The sequence below is a fragment of the Lepidochelys kempii genome, chromosome 10, assembly GCF_965140265.1.
Source record: "Lepidochelys kempii isolate rLepKem1 chromosome 10, rLepKem1.hap2, whole genome shotgun sequence".
Lineage (NCBI taxonomy): Eukaryota > Metazoa > Chordata > Testudines > Cheloniidae > Lepidochelys > Lepidochelys kempii.
The window spans coordinates 16,362,248-16,389,456 of NC_133265.1; the positions used below are offsets into that span (position 1 = coordinate 16,362,248).

At 40.7% G+C, this 27,209-nt stretch overlaps 1 protein-coding gene across 1 annotated transcript in view; it reads right to left on the reverse strand.

Annotated features, from left to right (window-relative positions):
- OTOA (otoancorin) overlaps positions 1–26,594 on the reverse strand; it is a 54,162-nt gene extending 27,568 nt beyond the window's left edge. Inside the window, exons 1-19 of the mRNA XM_073362180.1 lie at positions 26,513–26,594; positions 26,123–26,151; positions 25,998–26,028; positions 25,878–25,905; positions 25,241–25,328; positions 23,026–23,157; positions 20,375–20,610; positions 20,046–20,149; positions 16,512–16,618; positions 15,856–15,995; positions 12,967–13,090; positions 12,335–12,550; positions 11,670–11,837; positions 11,181–11,321; positions 10,407–10,465; positions 9,771–9,888; positions 9,230–9,303; positions 4,942–5,077; positions 1,128–1,318 (exon numbers count right to left, since the gene is read on the reverse strand). Of these exons, the coding sequence (XP_073218281.1) occupies positions 1,128–1,318; positions 4,942–5,077; positions 9,230–9,303; positions 9,771–9,888; positions 10,407–10,465; positions 11,181–11,321; positions 11,670–11,837; positions 12,335–12,550; positions 12,967–13,090; positions 15,856–15,995; positions 16,512–16,618; positions 20,046–20,149; positions 20,375–20,610; positions 23,026–23,157; positions 25,241–25,328; positions 25,878–25,905; positions 25,998–26,028; positions 26,123–26,151; positions 26,513–26,594 (2,204 nt within the window). The remainder of the gene's footprint in view (positions 1–1,127; positions 1,319–4,941; positions 5,078–9,229; positions 9,304–9,770; positions 9,889–10,406; positions 10,466–11,180; positions 11,322–11,669; positions 11,838–12,334; positions 12,551–12,966; positions 13,091–15,855; positions 15,996–16,511; positions 16,619–20,045; positions 20,150–20,374; positions 20,611–23,025; positions 23,158–25,240; positions 25,329–25,877; positions 25,906–25,997; positions 26,029–26,122; positions 26,152–26,512) is intronic.
- Between the last annotated feature and the right edge of the window lie 615 nt (positions 26,595–27,209).

Here is a 27,209-nt window from a genome sequence, read left to right on the forward strand (position 1 = left end):
TAAGTGATGACTAAGGAGCAATGACTTTGTTTTCAGGCTCTGCCTTCAAACATGAGATTCTTCTAAAGGGAACGAGAGACAACAAGAGAGAAATTGTGTATTCCTGTAAAGTGGGGATTTGGGATAGTTTTCTTTGTATAACTGATATATGAGTTAGGTTCAAATTAGTCTTCTAGTATGACAGCTATGAATTAACATTAGTGGGGCTCACACTTTGTTGCTTCTTTAAACTGTGCTGATTGCACACACTTGGGGCTCCCCTTGCATCCCACTACTCCCCTGCCCCAAGCTTCCTGTGTGCTACCCTCCTGATCCCCTTTTTCCTTCTATTTGGCATAAGGGACTTGCTGCAGCCTCCCCACCCCTCACTCATACCAGGAGCTCTGCATGCCCCCCCATTCTCTCCTCCTCCTATTCCAAGGTTCCCCCTTCTCCCCCAATGCCAGAGGCTGACTCTGTGCACTCTGATTCCCTCCTTCCTCCCATACTAGGGTCTTCCATTCTCTCCCTGCCAAGGAATCTGTCTGTCCCCCACTCCCGCTCCATGTCAGGGGCTCTGTGTGAAACCCCATTCCATCCATGCCAGGAGCCCTGTGCTCCCCTCCCATTCCTGGGGCTCTGTGTGCCCCCCTCCTTTTCCCACCCTTCTTATTTCTCTTCTTTATGTCCAGGAGGCAAGTCATTCAGTGTCAACATGTTCAACGCTATTGGGAGGATAAGCAGAGATGAGCAGGGATATTGTGCAAGAAGACATTAACTGGTGCCATCAACCAATTGTGATCCTCACAATTCCAGAGGTGCTTGAAGCTGGGGCTCTGATGAACAGAAGGCAGGGCCTCTCTTCCATTTTCCCCCTTCCAATTTTCCACTTCCCCCAAAAATGAGTAGGGTTCTGCCCATTGGTTTCTAGAACAATCTCTGAAATGTTGGAACTGATGCATCATTCAAAAGTTATCATGTTACAGCCAAACAGAGAAATGCCATCAATTGAGTGTAGGGCCTTGCAAGGTCAGACAAGTACATAGGGTTAGGATTTTTTAAATGCAGGTTGGTTTGGACAAAGCAAATAGCGAGTTTTTATATGGATTAACCCCAGCAAAAGCAAAACTGCATGTCTAATATCTTACCCATATAACTCAGTAAATCTGTATTTAATTTCAGTCTTCTGTTCATGGCTGAGCCGTTGGCAGAATCTGAATTGGTGAAGGGCTATTGCCATGGCCCGCAGGGATATTCCATCACGTATAATTGCCGGAGGTAAATGGCAGATTAGATTTCCAAGTATGTCCACATCGTATTCATCACTGATGGAACCGTTCTGAAACAAAGAGGCCACAGTTGATGTGTTTACCTCGCTGGTAGAGTTAATATCAGGTATTGTACTGCACAGCCCAACAGTACCACAGTATGTTCAGCCTGGGAGTTTCAGTAACTGCTTGCTCACAAAACAATGGCAGATGCGCAGGTGGGTTAATCCAGTGGCTCTCAACTTTTCCAGACTACTGTATGCCTTTCAGGAGTCTGATTTGTCTTGTGTTCCGCCCAAGTTTCACCTCACTTAAAAAATACTTGCTTACAAAATCAGACATAAAAACACAAAAGTTTCACAGCATACTATTACTGAAAATTTGCTTACTCTCTCATTTTTATCATATAATTAAAAAAAATAATCAAATTGAATATAATATTGTTCTTACATTTCAGTGTATAGTATATAGAACAGTATAACCAAGTCATTGTGTGAAATTTTAGTTTGTACTGACTTTGCTAGTGCTTTTTATGTAGCTTGTTGTAAAAATAGGCAAATATCTAGATCAGTGGTCTACACACAAGATCACTTTATGAATTTAAGTGCAACCCAGGATCTACCCTGCCCCTTCCCCAAAGCCCTGCCCCGCTCACTCCATCCCCCTGTCTCTGTCGCTCACTCTCCCCCACCCTCACTCACTTTCACCGGGCTGGGGCAGGGGGTTGGGAGTGTGGGAGGGGGCTCCAGGCTGAGCCAGGGGCAGTGGGTTGGGGTGCAGGAAGGGGTGCAGGGTGCAAGCTCTGGGAGGGAGTTTGGGTGCAGGAGGGGGCTCTGGGCTGAGCCTGAGGCAGGAGGGGGTACGGGGTGCTGGCTCCGGGAGAGGGCTCAGGGTTGGGGTGCAGGGTCCCGCTGGGTGGCACTTACCTTGGGCGGCTCCTGGTTGGCAGTGAAGTGATGCAAAGGCAGGTTTCCCTTCCTGGCCTGGCCCAGCCACACGCCACTCCCAGAAGGGGCCTGCGGCCCCCTGGGGGAGCATGTGGCTCTGTGCGCTGCTCCTCTCTGCAGGCACCACCCCCACAGCTCCCATTGGCCACAGTTCCCCGTTCCCGGCCAATGGGAGCTGCAGGGGTGATGCTTGCAGGCAGGAGCAGCATATGGAGACCCCTGGCTCCCCTCCCCTGGGGCCGCGGTGGCATGCTGGCTGCTTCTGGGAGTGGCATGGGGCCAGGGCGGGCAGGGAGCCTGCCTTAGGGGCAGCCCGACTGCACCACTGGACTTCTAACAGCCAGAGATCACGATGGAGTGGGAGAGTCTCCAGGATCGACCAGTCGATTGCGATCGACCAGTTGGTGACCACTGATCTAGATGAGTCGATGTAGCTCCTGGAAGACCTCTGTGTACCACCAGGGATACACGTGCCCCTGGTTGAGAACCACTGGGTTAATCTATGGCTTCTCTCAGGGTTGCTTTGCACTCTTTTCCATTACTAACAAATGACAACAGACATCTGGCAAAGTTTAAGATGTTTTGTTGTATCTTTATGTATAATGTTGTCCTTTAAATACTGAACCAAGCAAAACAACACACACAGATCTCAATTAGAGCAAAATCCTGCCCCCTCCTCCATATCCACTGAGCACCTTCGATGCAGCAAAACTGGTGAAGCTCTGCCATGTGGAGACCAGGTAGCAGGGTTTCCTGGAGTCTGTGCAGGAATGGGTGGGCACAAACCCTGGGTGCCAAAGAGCCTTCCTCTGCAGGGTCTTTCCCTGCATGCCATTGCATTGAGGTTTATGGTGCAGAGCAGTACTGTGTGATGGGATGAGCATCTGCTGCTATATGGATCAACCAGCCAATTTCCCCCATCCAGCTCAGATGCAATAGCAGCAGGACTGTTACAGCCTCAAGGTTTACAGCAGCAGTCACAGAACAGTACTGATGCAACTTTGCAGCCTGGGAGAAAAGACCATCCATTTCCCTCTCCTCGGGAATGCCCTGTGCCTGGTACAGCTGCTCAGGATCAGCAAAAGTTAGAGAAACAGGATGTGTTTCTTGGTGTAAAAACTTTCCAGGTCTATGCTGTCCTCACCAACTCAATGCATGCGGCAATGGCTTCTCATGAAATCACTTTGGTCATGCGGGGGATTGAATATAGCTTTTAAGAAATGTTTACATCTTGGACGGAGAAGAATAAACATCATTGGGAAGCAGAGAACATAAGAATTCATACAGTCTAGAAGAGAACACAGCTGAATAGATACTGATATGCTTATAAGAAATACAGTACTAGCTACAACAGAGAGGAACAAGCAGGAAATATAGGCTTTATTTTGCTTTAAATTTTATTTGCTGAGCTAAACAGCTTTAACCCATAAAAAAGCATGAGCAATAATCCCCCTGAGCTGTACCGAAAACAACTCTGCAAAATCAGGGAGTTGCAGGAATTTTTGGCCCTTCGCAGCCATCTGACCTTTGTTCTGAACGAACTGGCAGCCTGCTAAGCCAGTATCTACAGTCTGCTATGGGGCTTGATGGTCCAGATCATCACACATATTTTGCACTAGCTTGGTCCTAAGACTAAAGTGGAGCTCTAATGCTTGGCTCGACTGGAATTTCTAAATGGCAATTTCGCTTACTCCTTAAATATAAATGCCTCTTTTTTTCAGCATGTGTAGACACGGACCCAATTCTGCAGTCCTTACTCATGTGTGAATCAGAAAGATCCTGACTACACTACAAAGCTAAGCATGTGTAAATGTGGTTATGGAACAGTTGTGGCCTAGCCTTATTATAACATATATCCTGTTCCTACCCATGTGGATGAAAAAAAAAATAACGTTATGTTATTATTACTATTCAAAATTATTTGTATTATGGTAGGGTCTAGAAAGCCCTAGGCATGGCCCAGGACCCCATTGTGCTAGGCACTGTACAAACACAGAAAAAAAGACAGTCCCTGCACCAAACAGCTTGCAATCTAAGTATAAGACAAGAGAAAACAGGTGGATACAAACCAATGGAAGAGCACAAGGAAATAATGAGACCTTGTTATAGATAACAATGTTTAAACCCTGGTAGAAAGCCTATGAGATATGGTTCTCTAACATGGTTATAACACGTATTTTCTATCCACTTAGCATCTAATGCAGAGAATTTCCAAGAAGTCTCCCACCATATGGCTAACACCAATGCAGCTCCCTAAGTGCTAGCAACGATGGGAGCACTAGCCTAGACGAGCTGCTAGTGTCTATACCACTGTATTGTCTAACTCTGAGGTCTAGAGGACCATCCCTAAGCCATGTCTACTCTAGCTCTACCACCACTGCTACCGCGGGTAAAGCTGCACCTCTGAGCGATTTCCTGAAAGATGCCAGTACAGACAAGGCCATAGACAGGAACAAGCCATACTGTAACATGGTTTGGCCATACCATGTGTCCCAGCCATGTCTCAATATGGTTATTTCTGTAGAGTCCATGGATTATAAGATCAAGCACAATATGAAATTGCAAGTACTGTGTTACAGTGAAAACACAAATCTGACAAAGCCACAAAGCAGAACTTCCTATGCAATGTTAAAGTAGCACTTATTTTACTTTGTGAGGCAGAAACCATCCCAATTTATGGTAATTGCAGAAGTGGCTTTTGTTTTGTTGCACTTTTTCCCCACCCAAAAGAAAAGTACCACGCTTACCAGACACTCCTGTACTTTCTGTAGGACTGTATTCTTTTTGTGCGAGTCTAGAATCATAAGATCCAGTTCAGTCTTCCCCAGACTTATCAGGAAAGGGACACACGAAGTGCCTGAAATGGATTCCAGATACTGAGCACTGGAGAAGGAGTTACAAAAAAACAACAACACTTAGTTTGTAAAGCTGGATTTCAGCTCAACCTAGTACTGCATGTGAAGTGAGAGGGCCACATTCAGAGACGGGTAAATTGGCATAACTTACATACTGAGGAGCTAGAAAAAGGTGTAAGTTAAAGTAGTCTCCACTTACACAGAGGGAGCTGGAACAATTTTTATAGTGGGGGTGCTCAGAGCCATTGAACCAAACTGTAAACCCTGTATATAATGGAAACCACTTCAAGCCAGAGGGTGCGGCAGCAACCCCAGCACCCCTACTTCCAGTACCTATGCTTACGCCTTCTTCCAGCTCTTCAGCATGTAAGTCAACTTATCTTCCCTTAAACAATGCCAGAGTGGGCATAAGCAGCTCTGAGGCAATCTGAGTTTAAGGGAGTTGAACTCAGGGGTTCTCAACCTTCTTCTTTCTGAAGCACCCCCACGACATGCTATAAAAACTCTATGTCCCACCTGTGCCACAACTGTTTTTCTGCATATAAAAGCTAGGACTTGTGCTAGAGGGTAGTAAGCAGGGCAACTGTCTGGGACCTCATGCCATAGGGGGTCCCCGCGAAGCTAAGTTGCTCAGGCTTCATCCCCAAGTGGCAGGGCTCAGAGCCCTGGGCTTCGGCTTTCAGCCCTGGGCCCCAGCAAGTCTAATGCCAGCCCTGCTTTGCAGACTCCCTAAAACCTGCTCTCCCGGGGGGCCCCGGATCCCTGGTTGAGAACCACTGGTCTAACTTACATGTGGCTTCTGAATTTGGCCCACAATTATAAACTTATTACCACATTCAAGCAGCACTGTTCATATCCTTCTCTGTAAAGGGGTTCTATGAAGTGGTGTTGTAGGTTCTTTGAGATATTTTGATTATATCTAGAGAGGAATTTGAACTAGACCCCTGGATAGGAGCTCTCCAGAACATTGGAGAAGTTCAGACCGCATCTGTACTTGGTGGTTGGTCCAGTTCTCTAGAATGGGCCAAACCAAACTCCTGGATTTGAGCGCTCTTGAACTCTGGGGAAGTTTGGATCCCAATTTGAACATTGTAGCTTGGACCACTCTCTCATTATAAAACTTACATTTGAGGGGTTACATCAGTAACACAGGGAAGATCACAACCGAAAAGTAGGTGTGTGCATGTTCCTATATGCCAGTATCTTATCCTGAGCTGAACTTTTGCAGGTCATTATTCCAAAATGTAAATTAATCCCTGTAGGTATTTTGGAAGCCTCTCCTCAAAGTCAGACACAGGTTAAGCAGTTACTGTCTGTGAACATTAACTTTCTTTAACAAAAATACCTCCCCAAAACTCAAATATGCCTTCTTACCTACAAGAAATGAAGTGTGTGTGTGTGTGTGTGTGTGGGGGGAATAATATACTGTTAACTCAAGGTGTACATCAAAGTCACCATGTGAGCTTTTCCTGGTCAGCCTTGTCCTTCCCTCTCCCTCTCTTTTCATCAGTTCTGCTTGACCCTCACTTATTGTCATGTCAAATCTAGATTGTGTGCTTTCTGGGACAGGGATTATGTCCACACTCTCATCTCTACCCATCTCAGTACTTCACATCTTCCCCAATCCCAGGACAGAAAGAGCACACCAGATCAGAAGACTTTCTTCATGAAAGGAAGGCCAGCAGGCCTTGTTCTTGTTTTAGGAACTTTGTTTCTCATCTGAGATTCCGGAACCCAGTCCTCAGCCCATCAGTGGAGATACCTAATTACCTGCACTGCAGGGGTGCATAAAATATCCTGTTCGGTTTCCCTTCCCTTTGTGTTACTTTCTGCTCCCTTATTTTCTCCTATAATATCTCTCACTTTCTTGGCTTTTCATTAGCTCTTGAAATCAACTGCAACAAATCAGCACAGTGAGATGAAATGACCACAACCCTGCCCTGTCTAAGGAAAAAAGGCCCAACCAAATGACATCTCTGACTGGAGTGTGAGCCAGGATCCAAGCACCAGGTGTTGTGGTTGACTTGCCAGCCAAAGCATCCATTCGTAACCCTGGTGTAGATGTGCAGGCTCAGGTTGGAGCGCAGGCTTTAGAAACCTGCAAGGTGGGAGGGTCCCAGAGCTTCGGTTGCAAACTGAGCCCTGGAACGTTTACACTGCCAATGAAACAGCCTTGAGGCCAGAGCCATGCAAGCCTGAGTCAGCTGGCATGGGCCAGCTGCAGGTGTTGCAGTGTAGACATACTGTATTGCAAGAGGAACGAGCGCTGCTGTTGTCAAAGGACTTGTCTCCTCCTCATTTTTATTTTATTTAGAAATGGGTAAGACAAATGCATGAACATAAAGGTTATAGAAGGTTTCCACACTGGCAGCTCTCTTTACTGGTTACTCATTATATAGTGTAAAAGAATGGGTGCAGGCTCTGAAAAGACTCCTGGGTTGGCAGAGGGATTGCTGGAGAGCAATGCAAGCCTACCACAATCACCCTGTCAGGAGTAGTGCGTGACACCGCTAGAGACTCAAATTGCTGACCACTGACAGGCCACAGAGACAAGTTTGAGAACCACTAATCTGCTGTGCTCCCAGTCTCTCCCTATGCTGGAGCAAAGGACCAAACATCATCCAGTTTTGATTTCCCATATGGCAATGTGCTGTGCTATCTAGACAACTGGGCTCACTAAGAAGCTTTACTACATAACGACCATTGTGATAAAGTCAGAATACATTCCAAAGTCACCCTTTGCAAGTGAACTCCTCAAAGGTAGTTTTTAATTTATTTTATAAAATAAAATGCAAGTATGTAGCAGAGCTTGACAGCACTACCAATGCAGGCATGGCCAACACAGCTAAGTGAACAGAATATTTTATGGGGGGGCGGAAATACTCCTGTAAACTGTTAACACAAAAACAATAAATCCTCCAGCTGGCACCTTTTAGAGGACTATAAAGTAAATATAGCTTCAAAAACGTACAATAGAGGCGAGCATTTCTCATCTCTCTAATGAGTCAAGATGCAGTGGGTGGATTACTGATAAGAATTTTTGGAACATGTCACTCTTTTACAATGGTCTAAGAAGGGCTGCCAAATGAAACCAAAGTTATGTGGTTTTCCATCTGAGTGGCAGACAGCCTTTTAGAATTGAATCCAATCCCAAAGCTATACCAGCCATGCTCTCCAAATGTTTCTGTTCTCTGAATGAGCAGTCCTTTGAAGCCAAGAGCATCAGAGTATACCAGCTGTTTCTGATGGAATAGAAGAAGATGCAGCATAAGGGGGTCTCTGTCAGACATTCCTGGTACCAGAGTTTATTCAAACATTTCCATCAAAAGTTTTTTTCCCCTGATAGAAAGCCCTCTTTCAATCAAAAGGAATGACTTACATTTAAGTCAGAAATTTTAGTTCTTCATTACACATTTCATGGGTGGGAGGAAGGAAGGGAGAAATGGACCACTGATTTTTTCACCCTGCTCTTCCCCCGCCCCCCAGAGAGAGAGAGAGAGTTTTCCCAGCAGGACAAACAGAAATGTTTTGAAAAATTAAAAAATCTTTTTTTTTTAAATTTGTCACAAAATTCCATTTCACTGAAAATTTCAAATGAAATTAAAAAATTCGTTTTTCAAATTTTTCCATGAGGCATACTAAACTCCGCCACCCCCCAACAGCTCTACTTGGTAAGTTAGGCATCACAAAATGTCTGTATCTTTAAACAAAAAATAAACAAACAAATGTAAGTGAATTTAGCAACTATGAAAGGTGATGAACTGAAAGGCCTAGAGAATTAAGTCCTCTGTTCATCCATAGAGCAGGTAGAGTGCAAGCTGTCCACACAATACCCTGTCAATGTGCCTCAGTCCTGCCTGGAGAGAGACCGCTTCAAAAGGGTGAGAAGGCAATTTAGTCTTTATAACAGTCCTCCATGTACCAATAAATTCCAAGTGTTATGGTTCTCATGAAGTGAATGGAACCAGGGATTAAAATTGACTTGTTTCACACAAATCCCTTAACACACATCAAATGGTAACAACTTTTGGTTGATACTGATTTGGCTGGAATCAGGACTTACGTATAAAACTATCATTTGCTTGAGTCATACACTTTTCTGGCACTAAATGGTTAAGTAAAAAAAGCTGTTGAGGATTAAATGGAACATACTGCCATGCATACTACAAGAAGAACTTACGGAAGCACTGATAAGAGGAAGGGAGGGATAGATGTGTTGGAGGTTTTCCAAAATTTCCAAGCCAAACAGTTAACCTGAAAACAAAATATTTAGAATCTTAGGCACTTATGAATTCTGAGGAAGAATGCAGATATGGTGTTTATTACATTTTAAAAATGAGCATATGTAGGATTATGCTTATCCTCAGAGAGTTTTTTCATGTACACAATTTCTGCAAAGTTGTTTGTAGCTTCCTCTTCCTGTGTGCCAGAGATGAAAAGGCCCATGCTTGGGTGCATATCAGGGTTTGTATGAGTTTTAAATAGATTATTCATGAATTAGCTCCAAATCAAGAATGAACTGCAGAAATTATTCTGCAATTAATTCTTGAACAGCAAATGAAATAGTGAAATTTGAATCTGTTAATGGACAGTTCACACAGAAGATTTGAAATTCCCTGAAAAAAAATTATGAATTCACCCTGCCCTGATCACCCTACAGTTTGTGTATTAGATTATGTATATAGAAAAATATACACACACTATTATGATTCCAATTTTACCTGATATGGAGAAAGCAACTGGAGATTCTTTTCAAAGAATCTGAAATTATTTAGAAAAGAGTCGGTGTTCATACGCTCAATCTGCTGGCACGTTACTCCTTTCACCAACTGCCCTATACTGATAGAGAGAACATTGCATGATCTCATGAATTTGTTAGCATGCTTCAGGGCAGAGGATCTTCATCTCTTTCACTCTACAGACCAAATCCCAAGAAAGAACCTCTTCTGGACCCCTCTTCATTCCTCCCCACCTCCTTGTGCTCTCCTCTTAATTTTACCTCCCGCTCCCCCCCGCCTCTTTGTGTCCTCTTCATTTCATCTCCCCTCCCCACCTCCTGCCTCTTCATGGCCTTCTCTGATAACGAATCATTAAAGCCATCGGAAAGCAGAGCGGAGCCTAAACTAAAAAGTGTTGATCAAGATCTTTGGGGGTCTTTTCATATATGTTTTGAGCTTAAGGGCTCCTCTTTATGAGAAAGATGAAGGGGCTTGGGGTCCCATGAGATGAAAGGTGTTATATAAAGTAAAATATTTTGAGAGTTATAGAAGACTGTTTGCTTCATTGCCACCTGATGATAAAATGAGGCTTCAAATGCATTTAACCTGGGTGTGAAACAGTGAGACTAGTATCCATACCTTAAGAGGTCAGCAGGAGCTGTTGTTTTCTTAGACAATAATTCATACAGAAACAAGGCCTGAAATTAAAAATACATGACAGTGCATCCTGGGTAATTTGTATGATAGCTCAATGAAATACTGTAGTATCTTTCTTATGAATTTTAAAGGCATTAAACATGATTGTGAGGCCCCAGCCCTGCAACCCCTATTCACAGGAATAGTCATTATCACTGACTTAAGTGATGGCATGTAGGTTAAACGACAGTGATCATGATACCTCTATGTATAGACCACAGGATTGATTTCAAATGCAAGTGGCAATTACACAACGTGCAGAAAGAAGAAATATGTGGCAGAATCTTGACAAGCTGTGTGCCTATTATATTAAAGAACAGTTTATCCTTATATAAAAATTCCTTATAATGCTGACCAGGTCAGTGAGACCTTTGGTTGTGAGTGTCCTCAAAGCATATTTGGATTGATTCTTTCCTTCTACCCATATTCTCCAATCTCATTCTGAATATATGCTTTTCCATCTCTACTCTCTTCCCATTCTCCAGTAAGCATCAGAACACACCTCTGAAAATGGAGTAGGAAGGGAAAACAACAGTAATGACAACTTTTTTGGTATTGGGGAAACGTGGCCTGGGATCCTAATCAAGAGAGGAGCCCCTTTAAAAATTAAAAAAATTGCCTTTGAAGTGTTTCACTGTGTTTTAGAGGAAATCTGTTTTTTGTATTTATAAAGGCATCAATCACAGCTGAAATGGAAATACGATAACTACTCAATACCTGGCTCTTTCGTAATTCCTTTTCTTTTACTATTGAAGAGTTAAAACCGGTTTCCTTCCATAAATCAGAAAGACATACTTCTTTAAAAAATGCTCCTTGTATATCTGTGACTGCTGAAGAAAGCTCTCTAGATGCAAGCATCTAATAAAGAGGAAAAAAGACATGGGACTTAGAGCTTATTTCCAGATTCATAGGATTTGACTAAATTCTTTCAATTCAATGTAATATGCCTTAAGAGACTGCAGGTAAAGAGTTACTTCATTACTCAAAATTAACATGTACTGAATGACAGAGAGTAAAGTACATAACTTTTTAAGTGTGTTTGGTGTTTGAGAGGAAAACAGAATACAAATAGGAGGTAATTATTTCAGCCAACAATTAAGCCAAAATCCACATGTAATTGACAGTATTTAGAAAAAATCATGTTCTGCATACAAGGTCATTGTGCTTTGGTGTACATGGAGAGGGGGATTAAGAATTTATTATTACCTTAGTGAGGATACCTTGTTGTTGTGCAGGTGATAAATCAGAAGCATACTGGGATAAGGTGCCTCTAATAACTTGAGAGAGCTCCTTTGGATTCATGTTGTAGAATGATGGAGTACTAATTCCAGTCACCAAAGAACCCATTTGACTAATATTATAAAATGATAAAACCTATCCAGAGAGCAGAGGAAACAAAAGGGGGAGTTTACAAATCCACATATAGCAGAAATCTTTAAAGTAAAATTTCAGAACCATTCATATTAGATGTGCAATATACGTTTCTTGGCTAAAATTCATCTTTCAACATCCTACTCTTTGGAATGGAGAGCCTCCAGTAATAGTTTTAACATTTCTTAAAGTTCAGCTAATTGTGGCAGCAACTCAGAACTGAAAGTAAAATTGTGTACTAAAAATGCACATTCTTCCTATATCAAGTGGTATCTTAGGCACTATATTTTCCTATTGTGTGTTAAAACACTGTTTAAACAGAATTTTCTGATCAGCTCTGTCAATGACAGAATTACAGAAATCTTGCACTGAAAATAAATTACAGAGTAAAACTCTGGATTCCAAACTTTTCAAAATCAACAGTTGCAGTTGAAAAAAAGGTTGCTGCACTTCGTTTTTATCAAATGTGATAAAGTTGTATCAGAAAAACCCAAATGTACCTTTTCGTAAGTGAGGTATTTGCTGGATAAAATCATAATTTGGCTTTTTGCCCATCCAGAGACTTGGTTTAATGTTGAAATAGCATTATGCACGGCTTCAGGTGACAAAGAGTCCAGCTGACTTGAAGTCAATCCAATCACCGCGTCTGACAGAGACCCAAGGGTATCATTCAAGGTCTGGTTTTGCATGGCAATGTCTAGGAGTTGAGCTTTGAGCTACACCAAGAAAAGGCAGATGCAGAGCATGAATTGTATTTAAGAGCAGGGAAGCTTGCCAACAGTTAATTTCCATTGTTACCTAAACATTATCAGGGGTTGTTTGACTAACCATCAGCACCAGAAGCAAGCATTTAGCAAGAAGCCACTTCACAAAAATCCTGAAGTAGACCCACAAATGGCAAATAAATATGAAGAGTGAGGAAACAGGCTAAGAGGACTAAATGCTGTTAAAAGCGTCAGTGGGCTTTTATCTTTTGCATTACTTATTCAAGTACTTTTCTATGTATTTCTTGGAGGTCAGTGATTTGTCACTCTTTTCTTGTTGGATTCTAAAGATGAAATTTATCCTAGCTAGGGGAGGGTGGGAAACATATTAGCTGGGATAGTTCATGCAAGAGTGAACAAATACGCACCTTATAAACATCAGCCTGGAAGCCTCTCAGTTGATTGCATTTCATCATTTGATGAAGTAAAACCTGTGCCACAATGGCATCCATTTGTTCCATATTATCATAAAAACAAACCAACAAGCCTAACCTGTATGGGAGACCAGAAATGAGTTAGCTAACTGCAAATACATGAATCCAGCTCCTGTGCTCAAAGTCTTTAACTAGCTTCCTGATCACTTCTAGTTGTCACCAACACCTTGAATTACAATCTTTATAGCTCTGAATGGTCTGAGACCTACACTCTCTTGTACTCTGTTAAAATCAGTTGGGAAACACTTGCTGTCAGAACTTAGGTTAATGACTCAATACGTTGTAGCAGGATTCTCTCAGTTGAAGGACTCCAGTTTTGGAATCTGCTCCCTTTGGAAGGATTTTGGGTATAATCCCCACTTTAGAAAGGATGAAGGGGTGAATAGGAGTCTCTGTAGGTGTCTGATAGGCTGAGTTCCTGTTGGAATTATTAATTTAATGCTGCTGGGATTTCACTGTATTGTATAATTAATTAATGTGCTGGGCATCTAGAGTCTTGGATAGGTTTTATTTTATAATTTTAAATCTAAATAAATAAAAATCTACCATGTTTCACATCTAGCATAGCTCCCTATCCACCACACAGCCAGAGTTATGTGGCTGCCCCACTGGACGTAGATTTGTTCAACAGCAGTTGTAAGAAAATCCAGTTGATACCCAACAGAATGACTGTAGCCATTTACAATGCTCTGTTGTACTATTTACCCTCACAAGACAACCATTTTCAGAGGCGGGGAAGGCGGAGGATATTTGACATGCTATGTCAAACGTGCCTTTGTTTCCTAGCATGGGCAGAGCACACAATTGTGTGTATGGCTGAGGATTACATGCCTAATATCCTTCTGTCTTAGTCGACCTGGCAACTGAAACTATGTTAAGAACACAATAAAGTTCAAACACAGTTACTACAAGCAGGGATGTGGTATGTTTTCTGTAACTGTGATAAAGAGGGATATTTTTCTTAACTGTTTTACAAAGCTTCCCTACAGACTATTTCACTCAGCACCCTTCTGATTAAGTTTATAGCAGAGTTTCATAATATAGAAGGAAAAAAAGCTGTCCACACTGGTTAGGAAAATAGTCCCTCAACAGCAAATTGTTTAGCAATGTAACAACCCACTGTTTTAGTGGCCCAACAGAAGTCATGGGACATCATCATCAGATTAACAGGAAAATCGACAAAGTATCTATAACTGCATTTGTATAACAGTTACCATCTGATGCATTACTGCATAGCCACCAAAGGCTCCTAATCTCCCTTGGGATTAGCAGCAATAAATAATGCTACTTCTTAAAAGAGCATTTTAAATTATTAATAGAGTTAAAATGTGTAAAATAAAATAAGGGTGTTGTAAAAATGGAATATATTAAGGACTTTGGAGCGTGACATTCCTCCAGTTTGTAAGAAGTTGGCACCTTGTATGGGTAGTAAAACTATTTGTGAGGTTTCTTTTCCTCATTCTTGACACAGAAATATACATGGTGGGCCTGGTTCTCCTCTCACTTACCACCAGTGTAATTCAGGATAACTCCACTGAAGTGAATAGAGCCCCACTGGTGTAAGGAGAAAAGAATTGGAGCCATAAAGCCTATTCTTTATAAGTTTGAAAAGTCCAAGGAAATGCCTCAGGGTGCTGCAAACAATGCCAGATAGTGGTGTTTTGGGACTAACTAGGATCATTTATGTGACAAAATGTAATATAAATGTAAAGGAACAAAATGTTCTTGCAGGTGGTTCACACTGAGTATTCAAGGGAAAGGTTCGTTTTCTTTCGTATTGCTATTATTGTTAAAGTGAGTTTAGTGCTGGTTTGACAGCCCTGAAGATGGAGGTCCTCTGTTTATCAACAAAACAGCCACAAGATGGTCAACAAGGCATGCAAATGTGACTCACTGCTATACTGAGGGCACAGGCTGTCTTTATGAGTTGCTGTGGTGTGCTCAACCCCTGCTCCACCTCTCCACTACCCCCTCCCCCAAGTGCGCCCCACCCTCACTCCTCCCCTGCACCTCCTGTATGCCGCTAATCCAAGGCAGGCAGGAGGTGCTAGGGGGCGTGGGGGAGAAGCTGGTCTGCAGGGCTGCCGGTGGGTGCTGAGCACCCACTATTTTTTTGGAGCACCCACAGAGTCAGCACCTATGCCTCTGAGGGCTCACTAAAGTGGGGAGGCTAGAGCATTCTTTTAACCTATTTCCTCCTTGGCCTCTCTGCTGCAACTGGTAATGTAGGTATCAATTAATGACACTTGTGGTGGTGGTGGCTAGTGTCGTGTGATTCCCTCCTCAAAGTCTATTCTGCCATAATGCCTACAGATTGATATCATCAGGCAATGGTTAGGCAGGTGGCTAGCTGAGTCGTCTTTTCTGGTAAAAACTAATTTGTTTTATTGTAACTTCATCCTCATAACCTACCCCCCCCCACCACCACACACACACACTTTTTTATCCACCTGTGAAATTATTCCTGACATATAGGTTGCAGACTCTCTCAGGCAGGGAATATCTTATGTTATTTGTCTATATGATGCCTAGCACAATGGAACCCTGATTCTTGGGTGCTACTAATAACATGGACACCTGTCCACAAGGAAGCTGGAGTAAGACCATCAGGTTATTTTAGAAGCACCTTCAAAAATTCATCAGAGGGCAACAACTCTTGGTTATTACTAACCAGTGGCAGTTTTCAACCAGCAACCTAGAAGCAAAAGACTATGATGTTCTAACAATCCCATGCGGCATCCAGTCTCTCCCTTCCCTTCGCTCCACTTTGCTCCAGAAAAGCATTTTCAAAGACAGCTAAAAATGAAAGTAAGTCTTGCTTGCCTGTAGATAGTTGAAGTGTTTCTCAGATCAAATCCCGATGAGTTTATTCTTTCTAGAAAAGCTTGCGCAAGTTCTGGTGTGATGTCATACACTGTATCCAGCTGCTTTGTTGCATTATCATAGCTTATGAATAGTCTCATCTAATTAGTACAAACAAAAGCATATTATCAGGAATCTATACAAACTAAAGACATTAATATACATGTTGGATACTATAAACAATCATCTGCCTCCATTCAGATTACACAGATGGCACAAAGAGCAATTTGGATAATACAAAGTTTAAGAAGGCAAAGACCAGTAGTTCTGTATCACACCTAAATAATTTGAAATCTAACATGGGCCTGATCCTGCCTCATCTGAAGAGCTCCCGGTGCAGCTCATGGAAGTTTTGATGCAGATAGATTGTGGGAAAGAGACAACGACAAGAATACGCATCTTATTAAGTACTTATGAATGTTGTACATTTTTCAATTTTAAAAGAGGCAGTGGAGTGGTTCATTAACAAATGATCAACTGAACATTCGGATTTAGTTTGCAACTAAGTAATTTTAATACACATTAATCTTTCATTTTTAAGTTTGTGCTTGTGATCATTCTAGCTGTGCATCACATCATTGGATAACTGATACATCCAAACACATTTTTCTACTTACCTCATTCAGACTAATTTTCATAATTTCTTCTAATGGAAGATGGACCATATATCTTCCCAAAATCCATAGATTTTCTGCACTGACCCAGGAGGATGAATCATTTAACTCTGTTTTATACAAAAATACTCATTCAAATGTAAAGAATGTCATTGTGATTACACAAACATTATACTCTATACATCTTCATTGCTGGATAATCAAAGGATCTCTAAAATCATAACACTACTAGGTCCTGCTTTTAAAAATGGACAATGTCAGATAGTTTAAATCCATAAATGGTGGAGAGGAGATGAGTTATAACCAACATTTTACAAACACTATAATAGAAGTATATTCATTAATATTTTAAATGTCAATAAATCAGCTTTGTTTGCTTTTAAAACTTTCCACTAAGGTTTGTGCACCCATCTATTGCAACTTCGTGCTAATAATGAGAATCAGAAAGTGAAAATGACTCATCTGTCTGTACTGTCTAAACTGAACAAAATGGAAAAGTAAAAAGTAGTCTGAAGTAGCAGTTTTTCTGAAATTCAGTTTCATAATCAGATGTGTTATTTGGTAACATAGGTAAAGCACTTTATAGCTGTATATTATTAACCTGACAAGGTTCCTTTAAACGACTGATTATACACTATGACTATACAGAACACTCTCATTGTTAACTGAACTGATATTAACCTCAGAGAAAGTAAAAAATATTTAGTACAGCCATAAATTAGGATAAAGGCTGAAGAAATACAATACTGTATTATAAGAAGAACAATCATTTGCATTTATATAGCATAATCCAAGGACCTCAAAATGTTTTACAAATAAACAATCACCACAGCCCTGGGAAATAATTATCCCCATTTAACAACTGGAAAAACTGAGGCACAGAGTAGCTAAGGCTTAAATTTTCTAAAAGTGGCTATGAATTTTGGGTGTCTCAATATTTGCATGCTCAGCTTGACACTTCTGGGGCCTGATCTGCAGAGATACTGATCACCCACAACCCTAGTTGATTTCTATTAATAGTAATGAATACACTTGAGGAAGTTTTCAAAATCTCTGAAAAATCAGGCCACAGGTTTCTCAAACTGAGGCATCCAAAATTAGTGGGCATTTTTGAAAACACAGCTCTTAAGTGACTGCCTTATGATGGCTGACATGGTGAAAGAGTTCAGAATAGACTCCAAAAGTCCTTGTGTCCAGTCACTTGCTTTCATCATTAAACTATACTATCTCCCACGACCAAGCACATTAAGAGACAGAAAGGGAGAGAGAGAAGAGGAAAGAGAGGGGGAAGGAATTTTCACAATGTTAAGATCCTGACTGCACCGTTTAATAGAAGAGGAAACTTGCTTTTGGCAACACTGGAGTTTAGGGTCCCTGGAACCTTTTTTTGTTCTTTAAAAAGCAGGCAGAAAATATAAAACACATCAGCACCTGTTTTTGTAAAAGCCACCAGAGTTTTTCATCTTTTGAGAGGTTGGTATTTTTAATAGGAAAGAAATGAGAATTAGCTGAGTTACTTAGAAACAAATCTCTAGTCTAGAGAGACGTTTTTGAAACATTAAAACAACGCGTCATCTCATGTTGATCCTATGACCTTGGCACAATTGGGCAGGAAGACATGCTGTTATGAAATAGCTCTCTGCTTTTCCACAGGCACAACAAATATACAAATGAGGAAATATCTGTAACAAAAACTAGCAAAAATGTCGGGAAGGCAGCCTACTACATAACATAGATATGTGGTATGTTTCAAGATCCTTGCATTGCTGAGTTGCAGTGGAAGGAGGGGATACTGCAGATGGGTGTGAAAGCTCCCTGCTTCCTGTTGTCTTCATACTGTTCCTAATCCATAATGGTCATGGGAGCAAGCAAGAGACCATGACAACCAAGACCATTTGCCAATGCTAGAACTCTTAGGTGGGGCACTGTAACTTTCAGTTACTTCTTGGCTGTATAGTCACTTGTTAATTAAGGGAGGATGTGTTTGTATTTAACGCACAAATCTGGAAGTCAGAAGATCTAGACTCTTTACAACTCTGGCTCAGACTTGCTGTGGGCAAGTAATATACCTCTGTTTCTCAATCTGTAAAATGGTGCTAATCAGAGGTGAAAGTAAGCCAGTACGGTATGCCGGTAAGAAAGAGGCCGCCGGTACAGGCTGGTACACAGCTGACGTTAAAGCGCTGCCATGGCAGTGCTATTAGCACTGTACTGGCAGGGCCACCAACTGATGGGCGGGGGGGGGCAGTTACCCCAGGGCCTGGCGGTTTAAAAGGGCCCAGGGCTCCTGGCAGCGGCCGGAGCCTTGGGCCCTTTAAATTTCTCCCAGCCACCACTGCCGCTACCATGGCAGCCGAGAGAGCCCTGAGCAGCGCAGGCTGGGCAGCGCTGAAGGGCTGGCTGGGTGAGTCTGGCCCCAGCCCCGCCCCTTCCGCCCAAGGCTCTGCCCCTTCCGAGGGCCCAGAGCCACCACCCCACCTTCCCCAGGAGCCCAGCCGCCTTGCATACCAGTAAGTCCTTTAAGGTACTTTCACCCCTGGTGTTAATACCTACCTATTTCTCAGGGGTGTCTGAGGCTCATTCATTGTCAATATTTACAGATTACTCTGATATCTTTAGATGGAAGATTGCACAGGAGCTTGATCCTACTCCACTGAAGTCACTGGGCATTTTGCCATTGATTTCAATGGGAAGAGGATCAAACCCTGGAAGAGCAAATTGCTACTATTACTCGGGTGACCAGACAGCAAATGTGAAAAATTGGGACAGGGCTGGGGGGAAATAGGAGCCTATATAAGAAAAAGACCCAAAAATCAGGACTGTCCCTTTAAAATCGGGACATCTGGTCACCCGAACTATTACTACTAAAGGGCTGCTAATGTGGTTAATGAAGTGTAAGCGCCTTCCTGATGTCTTGTTGCTGTTGCTTTGGTGCCCCCTAGTGGAACGTGTGCTGTACTGTTGGGCCCTGGAATAAGCACCTCATCCACAGGAGATAAACAGCTGCGAAAGGCATATAAAATTGGGAAGGAGGTACATTTATTTTACTTTGCTTTTAATTTTGTAATTTCTCTGAATGAGCCAGTGCCCCAGTGGTAGAACCCTCATAGCCTCCTGTTGTGTTTAAAAACATGGTAGCTAACATTTTCAAAGATCACCTATTTTCCTAGTGTAAACAGGGTACCACAGTGAACTTCACCTCTGTGCAGAGAGCCTGTACTAGGATAATACACCACTTAAATCCCATATAAGCCTTAGAAACAGGACCAAAGGGGCACACAGTCCTTGTGTATGGCCCTCTGCACAAGGGTGGAGTTCACCTTTAAGAATAAGCATATTTTATAATTTTATCTGCAGTGCAGTTCTAGCAAAGGACATATGTTTACTGTATGCTGGAGAGATGTACAGTATTTAAGAGGGCTACCCTTAACACAGCACTATTCATAATGAGGAAAAAAGTTCACTAGGAAAGATTAACCCTTTCCTGGCCATGTTTTTAGAGAGATAAGCAAGTCCTCCTTTTAATGTTCAACATACCATTGGTGATACAGGATTTTTGCAGAATCTGCTTCATCCAGTCATACACAGTACTTTGTGCATTTGCCGTTGTCTTGTCATAGAGGTCCTTGAATACTGCTGATCTAAATGATAAAATGGCACATGCAAATTAACTGATAAGTGGAATTTCTTTTAATGGTATAGATTAGCATACATGCATTTATAGCATCAGAATGAATGAAAACTAAATAGAAAATTGTATCTTGATGCCAGTATAGAGTCCCTATATCAAACTCTTTTTTAAAAAAAGTATATTTAATCAGAAGACAATAGAAATGATTGTTTTCATTGGGAAATAAATGGCTTACAAGTTTCTGAAAGTGTCTTGTGGAAGATCTTTAGGGAGGCTTCTAATGACATCAGGTTGGAGATAGCTCACTGACGACACCCGCAGAACTTGGCTTAGTATATCCACACATTCCATAGAGCTCAAAGCTGGAAAGCATTTCTCCAATGTAACAAGGAACAAAGTCCTATTTCCTCCTGGGCTTTGGAAAATTCTCTCCCTAATCCTGTCCAGATCAATAACAATATTTCCCAATTCCTGCAGGTATCCAAGAGTTAAGAGAATATATTTACTTTCATCATTAATTTAATATATATTTTAATTTGAGGCCTGAGAAAAAGAAGCATTGATACAATATTCCACTATTTCGAAATAGAGCAGCAATAAAATACTGTGGCTGATTGCATAACTGGAGATTATTCTTTTCTCCTATGGGCCAAAAATCAGCTTGAATATCTCAAGCAAAGTGAAAAGCAGAAAAAGGCTACTAATGGCTGGAGATTACGGAGTATTTGCCCGGATATGAGGGAAAATGTGAAGATTTGTGGCAACCGGTGCATAAAGTATGTATGTATGCAGATAGATAATCACCTTACCCTTCCTGCCCCCCAGAATGGATCTTTTCCACATGCCACATTTCTTGCAATGTCTATCCAAACATACGTCCTTCAGAAGACTGGACAAACACTTAAAAATATATTGATAGAGGGATGGACTAGAACTAATAGGGCCATTTTCCAGATTAAATGTCTGTGGTTCAGAGGCAGCACTTTCAGGCCTGATGTTTCAGTACCAGTTCGAGGGATGGTGATTTGGCACCACGATCAGTCCTGGAGGTGCCTGGGAACACCATGTGAGAAAATGCCATTTGCAGCTCTGATTAGTATTATTTACATAGCTCCCAAAGTGTTCTAGGCACTTACCTGTGCGCTCTGACAATGCAATCTGAATCGCAACTGTCTCTGTCTGAATAAAACAGACTCTACAATACACTGATGTCTTATAGATTCATAGATATTTAGGTCAGAAGGGACCATTATGATCATCTAGTCTGACCTCCTGCACAACGCAGGCCACAGAATCTCACCCACCCACTCCTGCAAAAAAACTCACACCTATGTCTGTGCTATTGAAGTCCTCAAATCATAGTTTAAAGACTTCAAGGAGCAGAGAATCCTCCAGCAAGTGACCCGTGCCACATGCTACAGAGGAAGGCGAAAAACCTTGAGGGCCTCTTCCAATCTGCCCTGGAGGAAAATTCCTTCCGGACCCCAAATATGGTGATCAGCTAAACCCTGAGCATATGGGCAAGGTTCATCAGCCAAATACTACAGAAAATTCTTTCCTGGATAACTGGGATCCCACCCCATCTAATATCCCATCACAGGCCATTGGGCCTATTTACCATGAATATTTAATTACCAAAATCATGTTATCCCATCATACCATCTCCTCCATAAACTTATCGAGTTTAATCTTAAAGCCAGATAGATCTTTTGCCCCCACTGCTTCCCTTGGAAGGCTATTCCAAAACTTCACTCCTCTGATGCTTAAAAACCTTCATCTAATTTCTAGTCTAAATTTCCTGGTGGCCAGTTTATATCCATTTGTTCTTGTGTCCACATTGGTACTGAGCTTAAATAATTCCTCTCCCTCTCCTGTATTTATCCCTCTGATATATTTATAGAGAGCAATCATATCTCCCCTCACCCTTCTTTTAGTTAGGCTAAACAAGCCAAGCTCCTTGAGTCTCCTTTCATAAGACAAGTTTTCCATTCCTCGGATCATCCTAGTAGCCCTTTTCTGTACTTGTTCCAGTTTGAATTCATTCTTCTTGAACATGGGAGACCAGAACTGCACACAGTATTCCAGGTGAGGTCTCACCAGTGCCTTGTAGAACGGTACTAAAACCTCCTTATCCCTACTGGAAATACCTCTCCTGATGCATCCCAAGACCGCATTAGCTTTTTTCACGGCCATATCACATTGGCAGCTCATAGTCATCCTATGATCAACCAATACTCCAAGGTCCTTTTCCTCCTCCGTTACTTCTAATTGATGTGTCCCTAGCTTATAACTAAAATTCTTGTTATTAATCCCTAAATGCATGACCTTACACTTCTCACTATTAAATTTCATTCTATTACTATTACTCTTGTATTATTCGGGCACTCATCACATGTCTCCAGGGGAGTATCCTCCATTTCTCCTGGTTTGCTCTCCCCCATGTCCATGTCCTCCTATGTTGCAGGCCTTTCCTCCCATCACGGAAGACCCTCTCTTCCCTATCCATAAACACCATGTAATGGCCCTAGTCCTGCAAAATGATACATGTGGGTGGACCCCAAATGCCCATGTGAAACCCCACTGATTTCAACAAGACTCTGTGTGGGCGTAAGGGTCTCTTGCATGGATCAAATTACAGTATCAGGTCCTATATTGGTAGAAGAGAGTGCTCTGTCCCCTACACAATTGTTTAGTGCACTGTTCTCATATTCCCACACCCAATCAACAAGGGATGTCAAACACCACACCTGGGAATCTAATCCATGTCTGCTGTGTTACAGCGTGAAACATTCACAAAAACCCCCACAGTCTGGCCTTCTTTCCATTTCTATTTAAACATCAAAAGGCAGCTCTTACTTTTCACACAGTGAGTGCAAAGTGACTTACAAAATGGTTCTTTTTGCTCCTGAAGAGATATTTCACTGCAGTTTGAAACTGCTGATGATTAATCTGTTGAAAATCTGACAGCAGCTGTTTGGGCTGGTATAAAAGGTTCTCCAGGTAGTTTTTTATAGACATCTGCAGACAGGAGGGGAATAATAATATACATATACACACCCCCACACCCCCTCCCTTAATCTTTTACTCCCGGAAACTCTCTATTTAAACGCTCCAGGCTGAAAGGATAGGAACTCACAAATTCTAACCCTGGGTCCGACGATGACTCCCTCTGTGCCAGTGTGTAAGTCATTTTACATCTACGCCTCAGTTTCTCCATTTGTAAAAAAAAGGCAATAATAATACTTATCTACTTTACAGTGGGCTGAGATGATTAATCCCTTAAATCATTTTGAAGATTAAGAATACTGAGCACTATTAATAATAATAATGCAAAACCAAAAGAAACATGCAACTGGATGGGAGGGAAAGTACATGCCAGGTCCTCAGTCAATGAGGCACATCACACCCCACCATTAGTGTACAAAGTCCTATGTGTTTTGGAACTCAGAGGGAACAGATAACATTAAGAGAAACCATTATAAGTGTGATTAGCACTGGCATCTCACCTTTACTCTTCCCTGGACTGGAGTAAGAATTAATACTACACTGAATTCCAACAAGACTATTTCAAAACTAGTTTGAAGTTGTAATTTTTTTGTTGTTTTCTTTGCTTAGGGTGGAAAACGATCCGCATTTCAAACAAAATACATTTTACCATGCTTAGACTTCCTGGAGCAGAAGGTATTTGCAATCTCTAAGGCTGACTACACTGCTTGGAAGTGTTAATGAAGCTAATCAGTATAAACTGATTTTAAAATAATTAGAAACAGATGGGAGAAGCCTTCCTTATAAACAGAGCAATATGAGTGACATGATTATCTTTTCAGTTGCTAATGATATATTATGACTGAATATTACTAAAGCCATTTTTCCTGTACCTGTTACTGGAATACAGCTGGCTCTGTGTGCAATATAAATCCTTAAAATACTGTATCCTTCATACCCAATATGTACAAACTGCTTCACAGTTAGCCAATTGATTTACTAATAATTCCTAGAATAGATTCCTAAATATTTGATATCAATATAATCAGCTGAAGGCCTAACTCCAGATACAACTTTAACCAGAACTTCATCTGATGTAGATCTACATAGCTCTATTGACATCAGCTCAGGATCTCTAAATGCTCCCTACACTGATGATTACCTTACGCATTAAATCTTTTTTGTAACTTTTATTTCTACTTTAATTCATATCCTTTTATATCTACTTAAAATCAATAACCCTTATGCCTGTGACTTTTCACAGTCATCTAAGACTACTTCAAACTCATATCATAGCTCTCCATGAAAGCCTAAAAAAATAAAATTAAAAGCAAAACCTTAATGTAACTCTCTATAGTTTTGGAAGAGCTATGATGATGAAATGGAGTCATGGGACACTGATTCATGTGCTTCTGAATGGCCATGGGCTTTTTGAGAAGGTTAAGAATGCAAATTGGACATTAGATGTTTTTTATTATACAGGGGGGCCAAATGCAGATCTGGTGTAAATGGTGCAGCTCCACTGATGCTGATGACATTGCTCCAAGTCTGAACTTGGCCACCATCATTTGTAATGACTGTGGATAACGAATGGTGTGAACTTCCTGCACTACTTATGCTGCCACAAGAAGTTTTGTTTTTTTTTCTAAACAAAACAGAGTTCGGTGAAGTCTTGAAAGGAGAGAGAGTTTTGTAGGAAATCTAGCATCCCACATTCCGTAGAAGTAATGCAAAGCACAGCCAGGCCTGAAGTATGGGTAGGGAAATCATCTGTTTTATGGAGAAACATGGTGTGGCTAAGTTACTTGGCTAGCAGTTACCATACCAAACAGCGCATGCAAGCCCACAGTGCAAACATTCAGGCCCTGCCTTGCCTCCAAAAGAGGAGCAAAAGGACCCTTTTCTTTATTATTTGTGTCTTAGTTCTTTGCAAACTTCTGAAGGCTATAAAGCAAAGTACTCTATCCTCAATTTAATACTGACCTGCAGTATTATGCAGACTTATTGGTCAACTCTATAATTTAAGGTTTCAACTTAGACAACAGACGCTAGTTTTCTTAATATTTTCTCCCTCTCTCTTTAGTAAGAAAGTTTGGGCTCTTAAAAGGGTACTAACCTGTAGGCTGCTAATAGTAAATATAACATTCTGAGCATGGAAATATGCCATGATTTTTTTAGGCATATCTGTTGTCCATACATTAGTGCTACAGCAGAAAAAAAAAAGTAAAATACAGGTAAAATAATAAACTACTTTTGCTTACAAGAGAAAATAAATACGACAAACAAGTACTATTACCAATAAGACAGTGATGCAAGGATTTAGTTAATCTTTTTGCCAAAACAGATTTACACTTAAACCCATGATTACAGTGGAAAAAAAAGAACAAAGATAACTACCAAAAAGGTTTTGAAATACAGTAATGTAGCATGTATTTATTCCCAGCCTCATTCCATGTATATTTCTGTTTTGGCATGAGAAATTGTTTTATACTTGTTAAGAGGAATTAACAATTTTAATTGTAGTTCTGAATCATAACAACTAGATGCACCTATTCAATGATTTGGTGGTTTAGAATTCTGTATGCAGAGCCTGTAATAATGCAGGTCACAGAGCTAATAGTGTATTTTCTGTACATAATACGTTAATGTTCGTGAACACTAAATATATATCCTTTGATTACACTTTTTTTCCATAATGTTCTATTCTAGTGCATACACATATACTATCTACAGTACAGGATGTCATACATTACCCCTGAAAATGGAGTATATCAAGGAAAGCTAAACAAGAAAATAAAGCAAAAAGAATTAATATGTTGCATGATATTTGAAAATGTTTTCAACACATAGGTAGGGACAGTTCTATACATTACCATGCAGATATTTTCCTGCTATTACTTCCTCCTAAAGGGCATAAACAACAAATACATGTAATAACACAAACATTTTTAGATTATATTACAGAATTTTGGAAGATGGATAAAATAAAAATACTCACCGCAGCTTTTTGTAATAATGGAGGCAAATCTGTAAGAGATTATCCAATTACTAAAATTTGATTCAACAGCCTTTTAAAATAAGAAAGTATAAACATAAAATAAATGCATCATAAGTAAGCTAATTTAAAGAAAAGCTGCTTTGATCAAATGTACCTACAGTGGATGTATAGTGCTAATAAAAGTTGCTTAATGAAAGGTCTTTGCTTTTAAACAAAACTTTTATTTATTTATTTATTTATTTGGCCAAATTCTCAGCTAGTATAACTCATGAGTTATGCCAGCCGAGAAACAGACCCCATATTTCTCAATTGTACTTAATCTATTTTACTACATATAGCATTTTCAATACACAAAACACTCTTTCCTCTACACAAGATTTCTGATCTTACCTTTATCAGACTTCTGACCACTTGTAGTCCCTGCATGATTCATTAATATCAATAAGAAACATATCTTCAGATTTTTGGACATTTCTTCTACTGTTTATTAGAGTCAGAAGATATTTGGATTGCAAAAGAAAATAAAAAGACAATGTCAAAAGACAATATTTATCCTAAAGATTCAGCTATAAATTAAAGATGGCTCTGCGATGCAAAATTCAGATTGAGATCATAACTTCTCTGAGATTCAGGACTGTTTGGACCACGGATTTTAGTTTAGACTTCTCTACAGCATAATAATAAATAAAATAAAAATAATAATAATATCCCCCAAACTTGATGTGTGCACAGTCCGTCTTACTTCCCTTGTATTCGGCAGTTCTTTTAATTTTACTCTCTGTGGTATACATTATAAACAATATTCCAGCTAAAGGATTAACCCAGTTTAGTAAAAAGGAAATATGCATCTTTCTTTGAAATTATGTAATATTTTTATTTTATTTATTCTTTTTAAAGCTATGGAAAAGTAAAGAGAGGCATATTGATGTAATTAGGCTCCCAAATAAAAATGAGAATGTATCAGTCCTATAACACTTCCCTAGAACAAAATGAGCAATAAAATTGTATAAAAAGAGCCTAAGCCTGTTGCTAGCATTAGAAAGTTGGACTGTCCTGATGGTTACTCCAATATCCCCACAGGATCTTT